This window comes from Dasypus novemcinctus, chromosome 10 (genome assembly GCF_030445035.2).
Source record: "Dasypus novemcinctus isolate mDasNov1 chromosome 10, mDasNov1.1.hap2, whole genome shotgun sequence".
Classification (NCBI taxonomy): domain Eukaryota; kingdom Metazoa; phylum Chordata; class Mammalia; order Cingulata; family Dasypodidae; genus Dasypus; species Dasypus novemcinctus.
In genome coordinates this window covers 43617587-43637740 of record NC_080682.1, presented here as the reverse complement: position 1 = coordinate 43637740, position 20154 = coordinate 43617587, and the positions used below count along the sequence as shown (strand labels likewise).

The window sequence follows — 20154 nt, the reverse complement described above, 5'->3', positions numbered from 1 at the left end:
TTCCTCCCTTTACAAAGCAAACAACCCTGGAGCCTCCATTTCAGAACTTAGGGAGGGGCCCAGCAGGACATCTTGACAGACCTCTGGGCCTGGCAGGATGACACAGACAAGTTGCTCTGATGACTCAGAGGATAAGCTGCTCCCACCTAGGAGATGAGGGTCTGGGCAGGGCAGACACTGGGGTGTGAGACAAGACAGGCCACAAGGGGCAGCATGTGAGAGTTGAGTGTGCCCTCAGAGCAATACTGGGGAGAGCCAAGCAGGACAGACAGACGGAGCTGCCATGGGTGGTAGGTGGGTCAGAGGCTTGGAGACCACCCCCCCCAGTCTCTGTCCAAGTGAGTACCCACGTGTCCCTTCCTAAGTGTTCTCTGAATCTGGCTGGTTCCCAGAGAGGGCTACAAGGTGGAATGACAAGGGCAGACTTCCACTGCTGTTCAGGCCTGTGAGCAAGAGGTGGTATGACACACTCTAGGTTTAGGGGCACCCGCGTTTGAATACTATCTCTGCCATCTGCTGTTACTGTGCGGCCCTGGGTTAACAGTACCCACCCTCAGTGAGACAGAATGAAGATTACCCGTGATAATGTGAGCAGAGCGGTGAAGTACGGTAGGTGTTCAGTATATGACTTACAATAGTAACAATTTGCTGCCCTAGTCTAACAGAGGAGGCCAGGCCTCGCTTCCCCTAGTTCAGGGGAGTACTGAGCCCTCCCCACCTGGTTTGGAGTTTGGAGCAGCAGGGTCCTGCCACCATGCATTGGCCTCCAAAGGGTTACAAGCCCTGGAGACAGCGGTCTGAGGTTCCCAGTGAAAAACCAAAGCATAAAAATAATTCGATGAGTAAGAATAAAATTCCCTATTCTGAGGTTCCCGGGGCTAGGCCCCTCCCTGCGGCAGGCACTTCCCCTTTCCCTTGTTCTTGGAGGAGCCAGGCCCGGCTGACTCAGAGCAGGAGCGCCGCAGCCATCCTCCCACCCCAGACCCCTGCCCGCCGCGGCCCAGGGTGGCGCAGTCTGGCAGTCGAGCGCGCCCCCGTGAGGCCGCGAGCGGGACTGCAGCCCGGGGCGAGACGCGGGAGCCAGACCCGCAGCCCAGCAGCCCGGCAGATCGCAGCCCCCGCGGCGCTGCCGCCTCCGCCCCTGCCCAGGCTGGCTGAGCGCGGTGCCCGCAAGACTCCCACTTCCGCCTCGTCTTCCGTGACGCCCCCGTCCCGGCCCCGGCGGAAGTACGCTCGCCGCCGGGGTCCCCCATGGCCCCCAGGCGGAAGCGCGCCCCGCCGACGCTCCCCCGGCCCCGCGGCGCGCGGCGCGTGAGGTTCCGGGCAGGCCCCGTGTGACGTGGCTGTGCGCCGGGGGCGGCCCCGGGCCGGGGGCCGGGCGGCTGGGCCGGGCGGGGCAGAGCCGGGGCGGGGCGCAGCACCGCAGCTGGATGGCCGGGGCCGCCCGGAGCGCCGCCGCCGCCGCCGCTGCCGCACGGTGAGTGACCGCCGACCCTCGCAGCCCGCGGCCGGTCCCCCGACTCCGTCCTGGCTTGTCCTGGTCAGACCTGGGCCCCTCGCCCAGAGCCCGGGAGTTAAATTTGACTCCCCTGGGCTCGTCTCCCCGTCGCCCCGCACTTCGCTCCCCATCTCTCTCTCGCCGTTCCCTCACCCTCTGGCTCTGACTCCCTCTTGCGGGCACGTTCTCCTTTCCCTCTCCTCACCTCCTTCCCCGCTCCCAAACTTAGGGTCCCCTCACCTCTGTGACCCGCCGCGGCCTCCAAGTCGCGCCTGACTCAGTCCCGCCTTTGGACCCCAGAGAGGTCCAGATGGTTTCATCAGGGTCTTTAGTTAAGGCCTGGAGCCCCCCGACCTGGGCATCTTTTTCACTGAGAAACTTGGCCCCTGAGGCAGGGACAGTAGAGGCTCAAGGTCATAGCCAGCATGAGGCAGGGGAGAACGACATTTAAATCTCATGCCTGAGTTTCCAGACAACTTCTTGCTCGGTTGACTCACTTCCACGTCCTGTGACCCGCTGGCTGGGCACATTCCTGCTGCAGAGTGCTGCAGGCCACCCCCAACCTGAGGGCCTCTCTGGGTCCCCTCCATGCCAGGCACCTTCTCCTGCATCATCAAGCTCACCTCATCTTCGCAACCACGTGACAGAGGCTGTACTTCTTCCCACCCTACAGATGAGGAAACTGAGGCTCAGAGAGGGGGTTTCAGGGACGTGTCCAAAGTCAACCAGCTAAAAGTGCAGCACACAAAGTTAACTGCAGGTCTCCAAGGCCTGTGTGCTGCGCATCTGTGAGGTATCTCCTGACTGTAGGCCCTTTCTTTCCTTTCTCTGCAGTCCTACCTCATGGTCCTCTCTCATTTCCTAGGAAGAAACTTGGATGGTCCAGTGCTAGCACAGCCGCTCTGTTTCCCCATCAGCCTAGACAGTGCCGGCCTCAGGCCCTGGGCTGTCCTCCCAGGAGCACATCCTGGCAGCCAGAGACAGCCGGCTGGGCCGGGCAGGGGCCTGCCGGTGGCTGAGCGGAACCCAGCCAGCGCCTCACCCTGTTATTAAGGAAAGTTTAGCCTCAGGCAGACATGCTGACACACCGTCTGGAGCTGGCTCAGAAGGAAAAAATGTGTGGTCCTTGGCAGTGGGGGTATGGAGGAGGAGAGCCCCTTTGCTCTGTGACCCGCCATTCAGATCCTCCGATGCCCAGCAGGAAGGCAATGCCACAGCCACTCGGCAGCCAGGGTGTGTGTATGTGTGTGTGTGCTGCCACGTTTCTGAGGCAGGTGCATGGCGGAGGACGGCAGCCAGCTCACCTGAGTGGCCTTTGTGTTTTTCAGCACGTGGCATGCCTGGATGTCCCAGTCCTGGCTGTGGCATGGCGGGCCAAAGGCTCCTCTTCTTCACCGCTCTTGCCCTGGAGCTCCTGGGAGGGGCTGGGGGTTCCCAGCAGGCCTTGTGGAGCCGGGGGTCTGCAGCAGCCTGTCGCCTGGACAACAAGGAAAGCGAGTCGTGGGGGGCCCTGCTGAGTGGGGAGAGGCTGGACACCTGGATCTGCTCCCTCCTGGGTTCACTCATGGTGGGGCTCAGCGGAGTCTTCCCGTTGCTCATCATTCCCCTGGAGATGGGGACCACACTGCGCTCTGAAGGTGGGTGGCTCTCCCCTGAGGCGAGTCCCCAGTGGCAGCCAGCAGTGTGGGAGCATGCCGCTGCTCTGCCTGGGAGATCCGGGGTCTCACGTACCAGGTTACAGTGTCTGAGAGAGAAGGCAGGGATAAAAGGAAAAAAATCTCACCTTGGTTCTGTTCATTCATGTGTACATTTATTTATTCTTTCAGTCAGTAAACATTCACAAAAAGCAGTAGTATGCAGTGGCCTGACTTGGGGGTGCCAGGCTGCATGGGTTCAAATTCTGGCTCTGCCACTCACCACCTGGGCAGCATTGGGCAGCTTACTTAACTTCACTATGCCTCAGTCTCCCAATCTTTAAAAAGGTAATAATAATAGTATCTACCTCAGAGGTGCTACTGTGAAGATGAAATGAGCCAATATATATAAATGATGACTTCCAAGCTCTTTGAGCCCTTCTACTAAAGCTCATGGATGAGTGCCTGTGCAAGGGAAGGGCTATGGGTTTGCAGGCCCCATGCTGGGTCAGCGGTGCAGAGGCAAGGGAGGCGCTGCCTCACTCTTCAGTCTCGGCTCATAGTATAAAAGCGTTCTCAAACCAGGAGCGGCTGGGCCAGCATTACCTTTTGTACCATGGGCATGCACTGCCTTTTCACAAATAACTGTAATAAAAAATAAAAAAGATTATGTGGAGAGCTGCTAAAAAGGCTGGTGCCTCAATCCCAGGAGTGTAGGTCTGGACCCGGGCCCCAAAGCCTGTTTGTCGAGCGCCCCACTGGCGTGTGCTGCCTGCCAGGCTCAGGAGCCGCTCACTCAGCAGGTGGTTATTGAACACCTAGGTGCCAGGCACAGGGCTGAGGGCAGGTGTGACAGCTGTGACTCGAGCCCTTGGGGGCCTACTGTCCTGCCCAAGGACCCTGCATGTCAGCTCATCCCCTTCTTGTGGCAGCCCTGTGAAGTCAGGGTAAGGAGGACTTGGATTATTAGCTCCATTTTACATGTGTGGAAGCACAGGCACAGAGAGGTCTTTTCACCAGCCCAAGGTCACACAGGCTGACAGCAGCAGCTTCCCCTGGGACCCCATGCCACCACCAAGCCTCCTCTGCCCTCTGGGCCTCAGTTTCTATATCAAACTGAGGAATTGGACATGGTCCTTTCAGGGCATTTTCCAGCGCCGGATGCTGCAAGTCCGCAAAAGTTCCCAGATAAGTCTCTGCCCCTTTTCTGAAAGTAGCAGCGACTGATAAGAAAACAGTTCCCAGTTAATGAGCACTTGTTATGTGTATTGTCACAAGACCCCGATCAGATAGATACAGTTTTACTCATTTTATAGATGGGGAAACTGAGTTTCAGGAGTAATCTGCCCAAGGTCGCCAGCTGGTGAGTGGTGGCTCTTCACTGTGGGGCAGTAGGTTGAAGGGTGGGCCTGCTGAGCACCCAGTCCCTGCCAGGCCTTTGGGTTGGGGGACCCAGGCAGAGCAGCAGAGCTTGCCTGCCTTCGGAGGCTTGCCGTCTGGTCCGGACAACAGAAGTAGCCCAGTGAGATGGGTGGGGCAGAGGCCAGGCCCAGAGCCCCAGGAGGGGGTCTGCCCCAGAGTCCGCATCTCTGCCTTGCAGCTGGGGCCCGGCGCCTGAAGCAGCTGCTCAGCTTTGCCTTGGGGGGGCTCTTGGGCAATGTGTTTCTGCATCTGCTGCCCGAGGCATGGGCCTACACGTGCAGCGCCAGCCCAGGTAAGTGAGGCTGCAGCCCTGGGGCAAGAGGGCAGGAGGGGGGAGCTGGGCCCCCCAGCAGGGATGGCCTGGACCCTGCCTGCTTTGCCAGAATGACCAGGAGAGGGGTTCTGGGCATCTGGCGGGCATGGGCATGGGAGGGAGGGTCATCGGCCTATCCCCAGCGCCCTGGCCCCTGTGGAAATCCCTGGGACCCAGCTGTCCCACCAGCCAGCCCTTTCCCCTGTTGCTGCCATGGACTAGGTTCTACCCCAAAAGGCCCCGCTCTGGCGGCCCTGGCTTGACCTGACAGTGCCATCCCCTGCAGGCGATGAGGGGCAGAGCCTGCAGCAGCAACAGCAGCTGGGGCTGTGGGTCATCGCTGGCTTCCTGACATTCCTGGCATTGGAGAAGATGTTCCTGGACAGCAAGGAGAAGGAGGGACCCAGCCAGGTGAGCCCCACACCCCAGGGCCTGGCTACGTCAGCCTCTGTTCTCTGGTGTCACCCAGAGCCTGAAACCCAGGTTCTAAATTGAGTCCTGCAGAGAAGGTCTCTTGGCTTTCTTTCCTGGGAACTCTGGCGTGTGCTGGGCCATCTTCTTCTGGGTTGTGATGACGTCAGCCCTTGCTGTGTCTTGTTCTGATAGATTGGGAGTGGCTGCAGTGTGGGATGGGTCTGTTGGGTTTGAGGGCTGGAAGTCTAGCTAGATCGAGGGGGTGTTGCCTGTCTCTCCTCCTCCATCTCTCTCTCCCCCTCTCTGTCCACCCTGGCTGGGTAGGGGGCATCTAATGCCTCCCTCCCTCCTTCTCCTGGCCCTAGGCCCCCAGCAAAGATCCTTCTGCTGCTGCCGTGCTCAATGGAGGCCCCTGTCTGGCCCAGCCGGCTGCAGAACCCGGCCTGAGAGCCGTGGTCCAGAGCATCAAAGTGAGTGGCCCGCTCAGGGCCCCCTCCTGCAGCCACCCTACCCCAAGTGGCGAACCCTGCTCAGTGCCCCCTGCCCAGCTCAGCCCCCCTGCCCGGCTCAGCCAGGCTCCCTCTTCCTTCATCCAGGTCAGTGGCTATCTCAACCTGCTGGCCAACACCATAGACAACTTCACTCATGGGCTGGCTGTGGCTGCCAGCTTCCTTGTGAGCAAGAAGGTGAGTGGACCCTTGCCTGCTTCTAGATGATTCCTCCTTTTTCTCCTCCCTCTGTCCTCTGGGTGCGAGCCCACTGGCCTGCCTCCTACTGAACTGGCCATGCTCTCTTACCTCTTGACCTCCGCCTCACACTGTTCCCTCTTCCTGGAATGCACTCTCCCCCACTCTGTAAATGCCAGCACCTCATCCTTCAGACCCCGCCTTAAATGCACTTCCTCAAAGAGCCTTTGCTGACCTCCTCATCTAGAGCCCAGTGTCCCTGCCCCTGGACACCCAGTCCTTCCCTTCGCAGCACTTAGCACAGCACTTCTCTTTGTGTGTTTACTCAGTCCTCGTCTCTAGACTGTAAGCTTCTTGAGGCAGGTCTCTCGTCTCTCTCTTTCACTGTTGTATCTCTAGTAGCCAACACAGCGTCCTGCCCAGAGCAAACTCAGAGCCGAGTCAGTGTCTGTAGAATGAGTGGGTGAGGGGCTGCCCAGGCCCTGCCAACTCAAGCTCCCTCCCTGCAGATCGGGCTCCTCACCACCATGGCCATCCTCCTGCACGAGATCCCCCATGAGGTGAGTGCCCGGAGGGGTGGCCAGCACTGTGGGCACGAGCTGTGGGGAGGGCTTCAGGGGGGCTGCTCAGCAGTGGCAGGCTGGGGGGCTCCTCACCCCACTGGGGTCCCAGCGAACGGGATGTGGGCAGTGGGTTCCAGGGGCAGGGTTAGTGCAGGGAACCCAGCTGCGTGCCCATACCCAGGGCGCTTGGAGTGAACGTCTGGACCTCTCCTCAGGTGGGCGACTTCGCCATCCTGCTCCGGGCCGGCTTTGACCGATGGAGCGCAGCCAAGCTGCAGCTCTCGACGGCCCTGGGGGGCCTGCTGGGCGCCTGCTTCGCCATCTGTACACAGTCCCCCAAGGGAGTAGGTACGGGAGTGGTGGGTGGTGGCAGCCAGCAGAGGGCCCCAGCCGAAGGACGCGGCTGCTGGCGTCCAGACCCATCTGCCCCTGGTCTCCCTGCGGGAGGGGGGATACACATGGTTCCCCCGGCGCCCCGCCAGTCAGGCATCCTCTGCCCATCGCAGAGACGACCGTGGCCTGGATCCTGCCTTTCACCTCCGGTGGCTTTCTCTACATCGCCCTGGTGAATGTGCTCCCCGACCTCTTGGAGGAAGACGACCCATGGTGAGTGACCCCTGGGGCTGCAGGGGCTCAAGAGAGAGGGTCTCTGGCCCCCGCCCCGTGTGCCCGCTGAGCTCGGCCCTCTCCCCGCAGGCACTCCCTGCAGCAAGTGCTCCTGCTCGGCTCGGGCATCGTGGTGATGGTGCTGTTCTCGCTCTTCGTCGAGTAGCGTCCCTGCCACCCCGCCCCTCCGTACAGCAATAGAGACTCGATTCGCTCTGTGGCCGTGTGTGAGGCAGAGGGCGAGTGTGAGAGCGAGCCTCTGGCCAGACGAGAGGTGTGTGCATGTGTGTGCGCTGTGTGCACGTGTGGCCAGAGCTGCTGCGTGTGCAAGACCGACACTGTGATCCCTCAGACGCTGCCAGGACCCAGTGCCGGGGCCTGCCCCGCCATACCGTGGTCTTCCCCCTGCCACCCTGTCATCTCGCACCTCCCACGTGAGCAGTGGGGAGCGGCAGCACGGTTCCAAGCAGAGGCCTCTCGCCCAGGGCTGGGGGGGACCCAAGGCTACCTGCCTCCAGCTGGGCCTCATGGGTCCCTGGCCTGGGGGAGTATATGCCTCCGCTTGTGCACCCAGGTCCAAGAGCCCAGGGACTGAGGCTGGGGCTGCTTCTCACTGCTGCATCCGTTTTCCTGGCCCTTCCTTCACCATCTCTAGGGTCCCTTCCCTAATGACCAGAGAAGAAAGAGGAGGCAGGTGCTGGTGTGAGCCCCCAACCCCACTCTGCACTGGCAGCCACACCCTTCTCAGCCTTGAACTGGCAGATGCTTTCCAAGGCCTTTTCCTATGGCTGCCTGCTCTGGGCCAGCTCCTGGGCCCCCAGTGAGTGCTCCCTGGCAGCGCCAGCAGCTCCTGCCACCTACGCCTGCCAAACAGCAGCCTGCAGGGCAGCGAGCAGCCCCAGGCCAGAGAGCCCTCCAGTCCAGCTCAGGGAGGCTCCTTTGCCAGCACTGGGGCCCCGGCAAATAGAGTAACTCTGAGGGCAGGAAGAAAGCAAGCCATGCCCACCACTCCCTGCTCAAGCCCCTCTTCCTTTCCCACTGGGGGTGGGAGTGCTCTGGGGGTGGTGAGAGCCCACGTTGTCAGCACTCAGGAATGTGCTCTGGGAGAATGCTGAAGCCATAATCCCCAGCTATTTCCCTTGGCCGACACCCAGGGATTCAGCTGGCCCACTCCACAGCTGGGCTTGAGCGCTGCTGCTCAGCCAGGCGTTCTGAGAAGTGGCCGTCAAGAGGGTCGGGATGGTTTTATAGCTGTTCTGCTGTGGTTCCGTTCATATTTGTAAATACCTGTTCTATAGGCAAGAGACAAATAAATATTATCCACAAATTGGCTGGCTGCCTTGCTGGTCTGCACCCCAGATTCCATGTTCAGGCAGGGCTTCCCGGGGTGCTTGTCAGGTCAGCTGCTTCGTCAGCCTCCGCTTCGGGCCCACCCACCCCTACGACTCCGCCGGCCGTCCCGCCTGGTCTCCGCCAAGCACCCCCACTACCCCAGCCCCAAACTGCTAAACTTGCAGAGCAACAGGACCCAGCATTTCATGTTTATCTGACTTGTTTTATTGTTTAGCTTTTATCCCAAGAATGGCTGAGCACTGTGCTGTTTTTTGCCTCTGACCGCCTCAGGGCGGTGACCTTCATTTTGTAGATCCAGGCCAAGGGCTTTTTCCTTGCCTCACACAGAGCAGTTTAATCAAAGGGGGCCCCATCCCGTGTCATCTCAGGGTTTGGCCTCAATGAAATTATCCATTGCAATATGGGATCCTTATTCTAAATTATACAGCGCCCCCTCTGACTGTGCCAGGCACCGGGGGGTGCTGCTTCCCCTCAGTGCGATGGGAAAAGGCAGAAGCAGGATCCAACTCTTTCTGAGAATAACCAGGTCAACTTTCCATAGCCCATTAGCCGAAACGGTGCTTGTGTGCAGTGTCACTCTGGGCTGGGTGGATGAGCGGCCCAAACCTGCCACATCCTTGGCTGAGAGTGCTTGGCGCTCTCAGTATTTTCATCAGCAAAACATTTAAAGAGCAGCATATCTGTTCCACCTGGTTGACATAGTAAAATAACTGTCTCAAGGTCCTAAGAGGTCCTGGTCTGACAGAACCAGCAGCAAGCACAGGGCTTCTCTCCCAGGCCACACCCCCCCTTCAGCAGCCTTCAAGGCTCCCGGCGATGTTGCTGAGCCCCTGCTGTGTGGGAGACCCTGCGTACTCCCCGCCTCTCACTGAGGCATGCGGTGGGGCCCCATTTTATAAATGGGAAGCCAAGACTACAGAGAGTTTGATCATAACCAGGAGGCAAGTACCCTGGCTGCTTAGAAGGAACAGGGAAGGAGTGGGGCAAAGGAGGTGCCTGAGGCCAGGGCAGGGCACAGAAGCAGAAGCACTTGGGAGGCAATGCTGCTGGGCCCCTCAGGCCATGGAAAGGCCACCGAAAGGCCACTGGAGGGGCTGCCTGAGCCACTGCTAAGACAGCACAGTGACAACTGACTACATTCCCAGTCCTGGGTTTGAATCCCTGCGATGCTGCTAACTAGTTGTGTTATCTTGGGTCAGGTGCTCGCTTAAGCATGCCTCCTAAGTGGGGACATACCCATGGTTATTCTGGTAACTGAAAAAAATCACGCCTGACGCTGGCCTAGCACGTACACCACATAGACAGCACGTCAGTGCAGGGAGGAGCTGGAAGGCTGCTGGTGGGCAGGACGCGCATCATGAAGGAACTGCAACAGGGTAGGGGGCCTGCTGGAGTGGGGCAGAGGGCAGAGGGCAGAGGGCAGAATTGGGGGTTGGAGGTAGAAAAAAGCATGTCAAGAGATAAGGCCTACAAGGGCATTCAGAGTAGATCTTGTTCAAGGGTTGTTTTTCGGCTGGAGGAAAACAGGGTGAGCACTAATGGGGGCACAGGCTAACTGGAGGCTTGAGCCTAGGAAACAAGGGAAGAATTTCAGGGAGCCAGGGCCAAAAGCCTGGCTTTACAGGAACTAGGGCCAGAGCTCCAACATGCAAAAAGGGAAAGGAGTTGGTTTGTGAATGTAGGATCTTTCTGCTAGAGCGGCAGGGCCACAAGCCTCTTAAACTCAAGAGACAGGACAGTGAAAGGGGAGAAGGGGGCTTGCAGTCCTGAAGACCTGGGCAACAGCTGCAGCACTGCTCCCGCCCTCCCAGAAGGCCTCACCCTGACAAGTGGTTTGGGGCCCATGGCTATCTCAGGGGCTCCTAGGTGGCAGCACATGGGGAAGGGGCCTCCTGCATATGCCCCTCCTTTCCACCCAGAGCACAGGGAAGGCAAGACAGGTGGCAGGGACCTGAAACCATCTTTTATTACTGATCTTAACTAGCAAGGCACCAGGGCGCAGGTCTGGTGGGTGCCCTGCTAGGCGTAGTACTGCAGGTTGGCTTTCTTCTTGGCCTGTACCTCCAGGATGCCCTCCATGTAGTCCTCGTGCGTGAGCTCCGTGGCACCCCGGCGCAGCGCAATCATGCCCTGCAGACAAGACAAACAGGGTCTCACGCCCAGAGGCCTCGGCCTTCTCAGCCTCTTCCCCTCACTCAATCATCACACCAGCCAAACAGCCCTATCCCGTCCAGGGTAAGGGGCAAGATGGCATGGAGCGACCTGCCCACCCCAGCCCACCACTCACCGCCTCCACACACACAGCCTTGCACTGGGCACCGTTGAAGTCATCTGTGCAGCGGGCCAGCTCCTCATAGTTCACGTCAGGACTGGGGAGAGGACAGGTGCCTCAGTTACTTACGGGGAGCGAGACACAGATGTGCTTCCCCCTCCCCTCCACCCAGCAGCAAGGTCGGCTGGCTCCATGACCAGAGACCAGTCCCATACCCACTGGGCCTTGTGGGGAGGGGCAAGTTACAGCAGGTTAGACCAGGTTATTTCTAGTGTCTCCTGAGTTTCCCTTCTAGAAATCTGCATCTGAGACTCCAGGGACTGACTGGGTCCAAGGCAGGGGAAAGAGGGTAGTGGAGACAAAACACAGCCATCTCCTGATCTGATCACAGTGAATCCTCCATCAGCACCAGCTGTACACAGCTACCACTCGCTCAACTCACCAGGTGCCAGCACAGTGCCTGATGTGTCATACTGACCCTTGACACGACCCCATGAGGTTAGTGCTACTATCCCAAGTGCCAGTTAAGAAAGCTCACACTTAGAGAAGTTAAGCCACCTGCTGAACGTCACAGAGACCTGAACCCAGGTCCATCTGGCACCTGCCTCGATTCCTTTGGGCTCATCTGCTAGGGTGTGGGAGAGCAGAGGGCCTGAGGGTCTCGGGCCTGCTTGCCTCCAGCTTCATGGCAGAGGGCAGTGGATTCTAAAGAACAGAGCACCCAGAACTAGAATCATGCTGGCGTCCAGTCCTTATCTTGGGCAACTTGGGAGCCACGGAGGTTGGCATGGGGAACAGCGATGTGCAAGCTACAGGGGAGGGTGTGGATCGCAGAGATCTGAGAAAGCTCAGTACACAGAGACAGGGTTCTTCTGCCAAAGCTGCCCTCTCAGGTCTTGGGGCCTTGTTCACCTGACGTTCATCTTTCGGGAATGGATCTGCATGATTCGGGCCCGGGCCTCCTCATTTGGCATGGGGAACTCAATCTTGCGGTCCAGGCGGCCTGAGCGGAGCAGGGCAGGGTCCAGGATGTCCACCCTGTTAGTGGCTGCAATTACCTAAAGAAAGGAAGCATCAGTGACGTGAACTGAGGAGGGTGTGGGTGCACAGACAGGCAGTCGTGGTCGTAAAAGGCAGAGAGGCAGCCCAGGGTGCAGGTGAGATAGTAGGGGACGTTAGAGACAGAGCCAGGTTCTAATTGTAGCTCCCCCACTTACCAGCAGGTTGGAACTGAGAAGGGTCCCAGATCTCTGAGCCTCATTCCCTTGATCTGTGAGGTAATAACACTCACCTTTACTTGGGTGTTTGGCTGGAACCCATCCAGCTGATTCAGAAGCTCCAGCATTGTCCTCTGCACCTCCCGATCTCCAGCCTTCTCGCTGTCAAAGCTGGGGCACAGAAACCCAAGACCCTGGTGAGATCGCAGCTCAGGCAGGGCCCTTCACCGCTCCCCACCCACAGGAAACCTAACCCAACCTGTCCAAGGCAGGAAATATCTCACTTAACTTGGGGCCACCAGCCCAGGGACTGCATACAAAAGGTATCCTTGACTGCTGATGGCAATATTCAGGGTCTGGAGAGGTTATTGTGGGCAGAGGTGCTGAGGATGCAGCAGTGTGCAAAAACAGTCACTGCCTGCCTGGGTGCTCACCCTGACTGCCAACTGGAAACTGAGCTCCGGGTTGGAAATAAAGGGATCTGGCCCTAACGTGGGGAAGAGCAGAGGTATCTGGGCAGGAATCGTGTAAGGCTGAGCACACCAGGGAGGCAACCAACCAGTAGAGAAAAGAGAAATAGACTATTCCACAGAGAAAATAACAGGTACAAAAATCTCTCCCATCCCAAATTCAGAGCGACCTGAAGACTTGAGAACACTGTGGAGGGAGCCCAGCAGGGGAAATGAGGACACACAGGAAGAGCTTGGAAGGGGGCAACAACATATGGGGCCTAGCAGGCCAGGGCAAGTTCAGCGTTTGTCCCACAGAGCAATTAGAGGCCAAGGATGCACTTTAAACAGGATCTGTGCATGCATGTGGATGAAGAGACTAGATTTCTGTTTTGAAAGGAACAGGCTGATAGCTTTGGAAAGAATGGATGGCCAGGAGAAAAAAGCAGGAAGGCTAGTTAGGAATCCTGAAGAACCACAAGAATCCAGCAACCACTGTGCCAGGGGGAGGCGGAGGAGGGGACAGGTAGGAAAGAGTCCAGGCACCCCTGCTTTAGAGATCCCCTTGGCGGCGCTGGCACTTCCTCACCGCTTGGTGCCGATGGCATCTAGCTCATCGATGAAGATGATGGATGGAGCTTTCTCTTTGGCCAGAGCAAAGGCATCCCGGACCAGCTTGGCACCATCCCCAATGAACATCTGTACCAGCTGGGGGCCAGCCAGCTTCAGGAAGGTGGCCTGGGTGTGGGGAGGAAGGGAGGGTCAGGCCAGAGGTACCAAGGGAGGCCTCAGCTCCAGCCCACCTCCTCCTCATCCCTCGTGAAGCACTCACCTTGGTCTGTGCAGCACAGGCCCGGGCCAGCAGGGTCTTCCCGGTGCCCGGAGGCCCGTACATCAGCACCCCCTTGGGAGGCTGTATCCCCAAATTCTCAAACTTCTCTTTGTGGTTCATTGGCAGGACAATGGCCTCCACCAGCTGCCAGGAAGAAGACCTGGGTAAGGAGAGGGAGGCCCTGAGGGCTCCTACAGCCCAACCCATAATGGCTTCGCCCCAATCTGTCCAATTCAGGGACACAGCCCTCTCCTACCCTCTACGTTATGAGGACACAGACATTCACCTCCACCGAGGGCTAGCTATGGCCTCTCCAGGAACAGCAGGATACAGAAGGAAGACACTGGGCTGAGAACCAGGAGCCTGAGTCCCAGTCCTGGCTCTGGTCCTAACTTTCTGTGACCCTGGGCAAGTCATTCAGTATCTCTGGCCCCCAGTCTCCTAACCTGTTCATGGCACCCCTTTTTCCCAAGAATGCCAAGAGGAACATCTTGGGAGATGCTCTGGTCAGTGAAGCAGAAAAACCCAAAAGGTTTGTGAGGCCCTTGGCAGCTGCCAGGCCTCCCTCACCTCCTGGATCTGCTTGTCCAGGCCCCCGATGTCACTATATTGCTCTGTGGGTCTCTCATCCACCTCCATGGCCTTCACTCGCGAATCGTACTCTGTGGGCAGGGTCTCCAGGATCAAATAGGAGTCTTTGTTCACACCCTGGGAACACAGCAGAGCCGTCAGATTTGTCCAAGCTCAAGTCCTACCTAACTGGCCGGGTGACAGGTGTCTACAGAGTAAAAAGGAAAGACACAGGACTGGCCAACACAAGAATCAAGGAGCAGGTAGAGAGGATCCCAGACTCCCCAGGCTGCTCTGCTCAGAATCAGGGCCTCCAGTAACCTGAGGCTGGTGCTCGGCTGGTCGGCAGAGAAACCTCCCTGGAAAAACCCCACCTGGGCTCAGACACCACTCACCACCAGGTCTCCTGGCTTCAGTTTTTCAGCATCCACCAACCCAATCACAGGCAGGAAGTATGTCTGTAGGAAGGATTTAAGTGCAGTCTCAGTTATGGTCCGTAAAGTTCCCTAGTCCTGTCCCACATCCACCCCTCCCCCACATCAGTTCTCCCACTGCTGAGCCAGCCTGACCTGTCGTGTAGAGGTTTTGATGACCGCACATTTGCCCTTTCTCTGGGAGTCTAAGTCGATATTGGCACCATCCTCCTCTTGGTCATTAGGATCAACATCCAGCAGCTGGGGAGGAAAAAAGCTCCGATCAGGTGGCCTTGCTCAGCCACCTGAACTTCCCAGAGCCAAAGCTTCCTGGGCCCTGAGACAATTCCAGCACGTGCGGCTGGCCACCTCTACCTCACTCCTCAAATCAGCCTGAGCCCAGCAAAGGTGCAGCAAATAAGCCAGGTGATTGAAAAGATCTCTGCTTAAGTGCTGCTGCTCTGCACAGAGCTCAGTGACTCCTGAGGGAGAACAACACAGCAGAAGAGACGTTAAGAGGCTTCCAAAGCACTTTCAAACCCTCCATCTTTCAAACATCTCCCCCTAGAATTGCACACCGCAGAGGTACCCCAAGAGGTATAGCTCAAACATGCAATTTGGGCCTCAAAAACCACCCCTTTCCCCAGCAGCTCCTCTCCAGGCTGTGCCCAAGCTCCGGCAACCCCCCCTCTTCCCCTCCACATACACACACACCTCGATGACGTTGGAAACAAGATATGGCAGGGTTTTGTTCACTTTGATTTTCTCACTGTTCTCTTTGATCTTGTCCTTCATGGCCTGGAGTTCATGGGTGACTCGCAACACTTCACTCTTCATGATCTGGAATGAGGGTGAGTAGAGGCGAATGTTGCGTCCTGGCTCAGCTCATCTACAGCCCTTTAACTGGTGAGGTTCCGGCTGCCCGGGGGACCTACCCCCTCCCTTCATCTAGCTCTAAGGCTCCCTAAAGGCTGAGCCTCACTGTGTACACATCCCGCAGAGGTCAAAATAGGAGACCAGTTTGGAAACCTCCTGTTGAAATAGTTGTAGGAAGGAGAAAAGAGGAGGATTTCTAGTTAGGCAAATAGATTTAGGTTCTGCCTTTTATTAAGGACTGAGCACTTGAGAGTAAACACCTCTCTGAGCTTCAATTCCCACACCTGTAAAGTGGGGATGCTATTACCAGAATAATTCCTGAAGAAACACTTAAGACCTTGTTGGGAAAGGCGGCCTGGTGATTATTTGTCTCAGGCCCGGTCTCCCACAACCCTATCCCTCCAGTCTTCCTTCTTGTCCCTTTAAGATTTAGCTTTCTTTCCTCTTTTTCGGGGGATCAAGATGGAAACCGGGGGGCACATGCCCCCCTAGGGGGTCAGGAAGGCTGAGAACGACGCAGGAGAAGCGGCTGGGGTCTGTCCTCTCGGGGTTCCACGGCCAAGACCGGAGCTGTTGCGCCCACAGCGCCCACCTTGATCTCACTGTCCAGCAACCGTGTGCGCTGGATAATCTCTTCCGTGGACATCTTGAGCACCTCCTCTCCGATTCCATCTTGCTGTTAAAAAAAAATTTCTTTTTTAAATCTCAGGGCAGGCATCCCGTGTCCTCCGAGCCCAGTCAAAGCCTCAATTTCACCGACTATAAGACCAGGGTGAAAGAATCGGATCGTTGCCCATATCCCAAGCCTCGCCTCGTTCCGGGACCGGAGCCGTCCTCGACCCCGGCCACCTCCTCCCCTCCTGCCAAGTCCATCTCCCCACTGGCCCGGGTCCGGGACTCCCACCTCTCCCGCCGCCCACCTCAGTCTCATCCCACACGGTCGCCATCTTCTCCTGCCGAGTCACAGGATTTCTGAGTGCTGGCAGCAGATTCACTTCTTAGAGGAGGAGGCCGAAGATCGTACCGGTAAGGACCCACGGCAGGAGATTAAAGCCGTCTTTCTTAACGCCTGCCTCAGATTAATAACAGGCTTCTTCCCCTAAAATGCTGAATAGTTGATAGGATTAGCCACCGCCGCGTCATCCTAGCGAATCTGCTTCTGCGACTCAAAAGACGAAGCCCGAGTCATAGGGCCCGCCCCCGCAGCTCCTGAAGCCTTCCCGCCCTCGTCCTGTTTACGCCAAGCCCACGGGGTCGGGCCGCCATTGGCCGGTGCGCGCGTTGAGGGCGGAACCTGGAGTTAAAACCGGAAGGAGCTGGAGGAACCGGGAGCCGCGAGGGCCCTTGGGAAATGTAGTTAATCTCCCCCGTAGCCGAAAGGCTCTACAGACCCGGCGAATTCAATTCCAGAATCCGGCCCGGTTAGGGCACTGACCCCCAAACTATTACAAAACATGCGTTAGCTGTGTGCAAAGGGCCAAAAACAAAAAACAAACAAGAAAAAAAGGGACTATCGTCTCGGGTCGTATTTTTATCAATATTTAATTACAATCCAGGGTTAGTGAGACTCATTACCTAATTTCAAAGGGAGAAATTGCTACTGCTACTAACTCCCTAGCAGCCTCCGTGGAATTTTCCACGTGGGAAGAGCTCAAATGACAGCTTCTGTCCATGGTTAGTTATCTCAATGAGTAGGGCAGATCTTCACAGGTCCTAGTGTCAGGAGACTCGCTTGTACCTGTGTCTGCTACTCTGGAAGATCTCTACTTAACACCTTGAGGTGAACCCCAGAGCACCCCCCCCTCCCAAATTAACCTAATGTAAGCCATGTAGTTGATATTTTAAGACAAACCATCGTAAATGCCATCTAAATTTGGTAAAAATCTCTCCTAGTTTGCTTGAAATGCAGTTGAAAGCAGGAATATATTTCTTTAGACAACAATTAACATTTGCAGTTGCTCCCTCAAGCTGACAAAAGCATCTCCGCAGGCAGTCACATTTTTTCCCATCCTCCATACAGTCCTGCCCCATCTCAACTTGAGGATGAGATTGGATACTCATCCTCAAATTCAGATAAGGGTTATGGAGCCCCAGAAGGTAAAGGACTTGCTTACCCAAAGTCATTCACTCAGTGAGAGTCAGCACTGGAGCTGCTAACCTCAAATTCCCACTTTTCAGAGTTTCCTCTTAGGAGTCAGGAAGCCTCATTTGGGAAAGGGACTCTGACCATCCAGACTGATCCTACAGCTGGGGCAGATGGATCCAGTTCTGGGGTCTACATTTGGAGATTCTGACAAACAGGAATGTTTAGAAAGCCCCAGCCTCGGCCTGTGGTGGGTCATGGCAGGAAATAACTAGAGTAGCCTGGCATTCAGTGAAATGTGAGCTCACATCCAAGAGGCTCTTAAGGAAGAGAGCTGGATTTGACCTCAGTGTATCCAAGAAGTGGAAGAACTAGGACTGTAGTACCAGGGATTTGCTGGGAGATTGCTTTCCATTCCTAAATCCAAATTCTCAAATGAAAGAGGCTGCCGCAGGAGGTAGTAAGCTTCTTGTCATAGGTGAAGGATGGCAAGAGTGGGACCTCTACCTCATAAAATGTCATAGATTCCTGAAATAGATGAAGGAAGGATTGGCCCACATGGCATTCTAAGAACCTTTCTAGGCTGAACATCTCATTCTCTGATCATGGCCAAGGTGACAGGGATTGAAGATCTTGGGAGTCCAGCAGCATGGGTGTTTTGAGGGAGGTGGGAGAAAAAGGACAACATATATGAGGGTTCAGACTGCTCAAGTAGATCAAGTACTAGATAGAGATCAGTCCCAGCAGGGAGCTGAGAGCCTAGGGCAGAGCTCAGGGAGAATAAGGGTGGCCCGACTTGGAGGCTTGTATCTATCTGGGCCTCTGGAGAGAAGGGGCCTAGGCCAGGTCTAAAGTGGGCAGGGCAGGAGGTCCTTAGAGCCTGGACATCACATAAGGAGAGGAAGGCTCTAATGGGTCAGGAATTACTGGGCAGCTCCATTAGAACTGTGGACTGTTGGGGAGAGGGCCCTGATACAGGAAAGGCAGTTCAGAGCCCAGCTCTGTCATGCATCCTTGGGAGGTCTGGTCTCCTCCTGGGACCTCAGTTTCTCCATGTGGGACATGGAGAGTCCTCATGCCCTCCACATTGGCTTGTGATGAGGATTAGGCAAGGTGATGCATATGAAAGGGCTTTAAGAATTGGAGGAAGGCAGATGTTTCTTGATCTCCATATCAGGCTGGGGTTAGAGCTACCCTACCCCCACTGAACCTGTTCTCTGCAGCATAGCCAGAGAAATCTTTCCCAAACCAGATCTGGTCATGGCACCCCATTCCTTCAAAAGACAAAACCAAACAAAGCCCTTATGAAAGTTTCTGGCCCACCTACTTCTACAGCTGCATCTCATGCATGGGCCCTCATTGTGCTTGGGTCTTTGCCTCTGGCTGGGTTCTTCAACCTGGCCAACAGCTCCCCCATCTCTAGGCCTCTGCTTTTGCTTTTCACAGAATGCCATGTCCTGACTGTAAACTAGCAAACACCATGATCTTTACATTGCAGTTCTAAAGGCCTCTCTGATCTCCAAAGACCAGGCCAAGTCTCCTTGCTCATTCTCCCACAACTCCCTGAGCTTGACCTTCAAGGCACTTATGAGAATATACTCTTTTGTAATTATTTGATTGTTTTTCTCTGTCTCCCTTCCCTGGATTATGAACTTCATGAGTGTTTTGTTTACCATGAGTCCCCAAGAGCCTAGGAAAGTGCCTGACCCACAAAAAAAATTATCAAATGAAAAGCTAATTAAACCCACAGCACAAAATGGACAGCTCCTGCTCCAAAGACCCATGCTGGTATTCCCAGGCCTTGGACCAGGCCCAGCACGTCTCAGTCCCTGGGTGGGGAAAGAACTAAAACACCAGTGGTCTTCACTCTGGGTCCTTCTAGTCGCTTGGGACCCAAACCTTGGGGTCATCCTTGACTTCTCTCTCCACATATCACCTCTGATCCATCAGGAAATCCTCTTGATTCGACTTTAAACAAATATCTGAATTTCATAAGCCTTTGTATCAAAATAATTCAGTGGGAGGGCATGGGGGGATGGCAGGAGCATACATGAAACAAGATTGTCCAGGTGCTAAATATTGTGAAAGCCAAGATGGGGATTCATTGCACTATTTTCTCTACTTCTGTGTGTGTTTGAAAATTCCCAAACTAAAAGAGTGTGTGTGTGTATAGGTAAGATATATATTAAAATAATATTATATATATATATATAATTTTTCCCCCAGAATCTGACCACCTGTCACCACTTCCCCAGCTACCACCCAGGTCTAAGCCCTGTCATCTCTCACCTGGCTCACCTGGCTCATAATCTTGCAGGGACCTCCTCATCAGTCTCCCTGCTTCTACTCTCCTGTTATCCATTAAATTGTGTCCCCCACAAAAGATATATGGAAGTCCTAACCCTCTGTACTTCAGAATGTGCAGAACAAGATCTTTGGAAACAGGGTCACTGCAGATGGAATTAATTCTGTTACGATCAGGCCCTATTGGAGAAGGACAGACCCTTAATCCAATATGGCTGGTGTCCTCAGAAAGCCAGGACACCAGGGAGGAAGCCACGTGAAGACAGAGGCAGAGACTGGACTGATACCTCTTCAAGTCAAGGAACACTGAGGATGGCTGGCAAACCCGAGCTGCCACAGGAGGCAAGGAACAGTTCTCCCCTACAAGTTTCACAGAGCATGGCCCTCCTGACACACCTGCATTCTGGGCTTCTTAGCCCTCAGCACTGAGACAATAAATTTCTGTTGTTTTAAGCCACCTAGTTTGTGGTACTTGGTTAGGGCAGCCCTAGTAACTTGATACCCCTCCTAAAGTCTAGTCTTTTTGTCCCCAAACACTTAATTTTGAAAAATATTCCTACAAAAAAATTGAATGAATAGACAATGAGCACCTGTGTACCTTTCACGAGATTCATGAACTGATAACATCTTGCCATATTTGCTTTCTCTG

The 20154-nt window shown here is 55.8% G+C and overlaps 2 protein-coding genes across 9 annotated transcripts; one reads left to right on the top strand and one right to left on the bottom strand.

The window, feature by feature from the left end:
• The first annotated feature begins 241 nt into the window (after positions 1-241).
• Positions 242-8463, top strand: SLC39A13 (solute carrier family 39 member 13). Of its 7 annotated transcripts, none has more exons than XM_058306218.2 (10): positions 244-338; positions 2827-3135; positions 4733-4846; positions 5154-5278; positions 5647-5751; positions 5878-5967; positions 6477-6527; positions 6746-6874; positions 7037-7136; positions 7227-7356. In XM_058306218.2, the coding sequence occupies exons 1-9, from the start codon at positions 284-286 to the stop codon at positions 7097-7099; spliced, it is 1041 nt and encodes a 346-aa protein (XP_058162201.1). In that variant the 5' UTR covers positions 244-283; the 3' UTR covers positions 7100-7136; positions 7227-7356. The 7 variants fall into 7 exon arrangements, with proteins under 7 accessions (XP_058162200.1, XP_058162201.1, XP_058162202.1 ...); XM_058306216.2 differs by having other exon boundaries at positions 248-338; positions 6746-6878; XM_004457961.5 differs by lacking the exon at positions 244-338 and adding an exon at positions 1405-1477 and having other exon boundaries at positions 6746-6878; positions 7227-8463.
• A 1967-nt stretch (positions 8464-10430) lies between these two features.
• PSMC3 (proteasome 26S subunit, ATPase 3) lies at positions 10431-16293 on the bottom strand. Of its 2 annotated transcripts, none has more exons than XM_004457965.5 (12): positions 16039-16293; positions 15711-15794; positions 14957-15082; positions 14399-14503; positions 14225-14287; positions 13830-13967; positions 13260-13403; positions 13017-13165; positions 12053-12149; positions 11674-11819; positions 10777-10858; positions 10431-10619 (listed from the first exon to the last, which is right to left on the bottom strand). In XM_004457965.5, exons 1-12 carry the CDS (start codon positions 16063-16065, stop codon positions 10509-10511), a joined length of 1272 nt encoding a protein of 423 aa, XP_004458022.1. In that variant the 5' UTR covers positions 16066-16293; the 3' UTR covers positions 10431-10508. The 2 variants fall into 2 exon arrangements, with proteins under 2 accessions (XP_004458022.1, XP_012380373.1); XM_012524919.4 differs by having other exon boundaries at positions 16023-16079.
• Positions 16294-20154: the final 3861 nt, after the last annotated feature.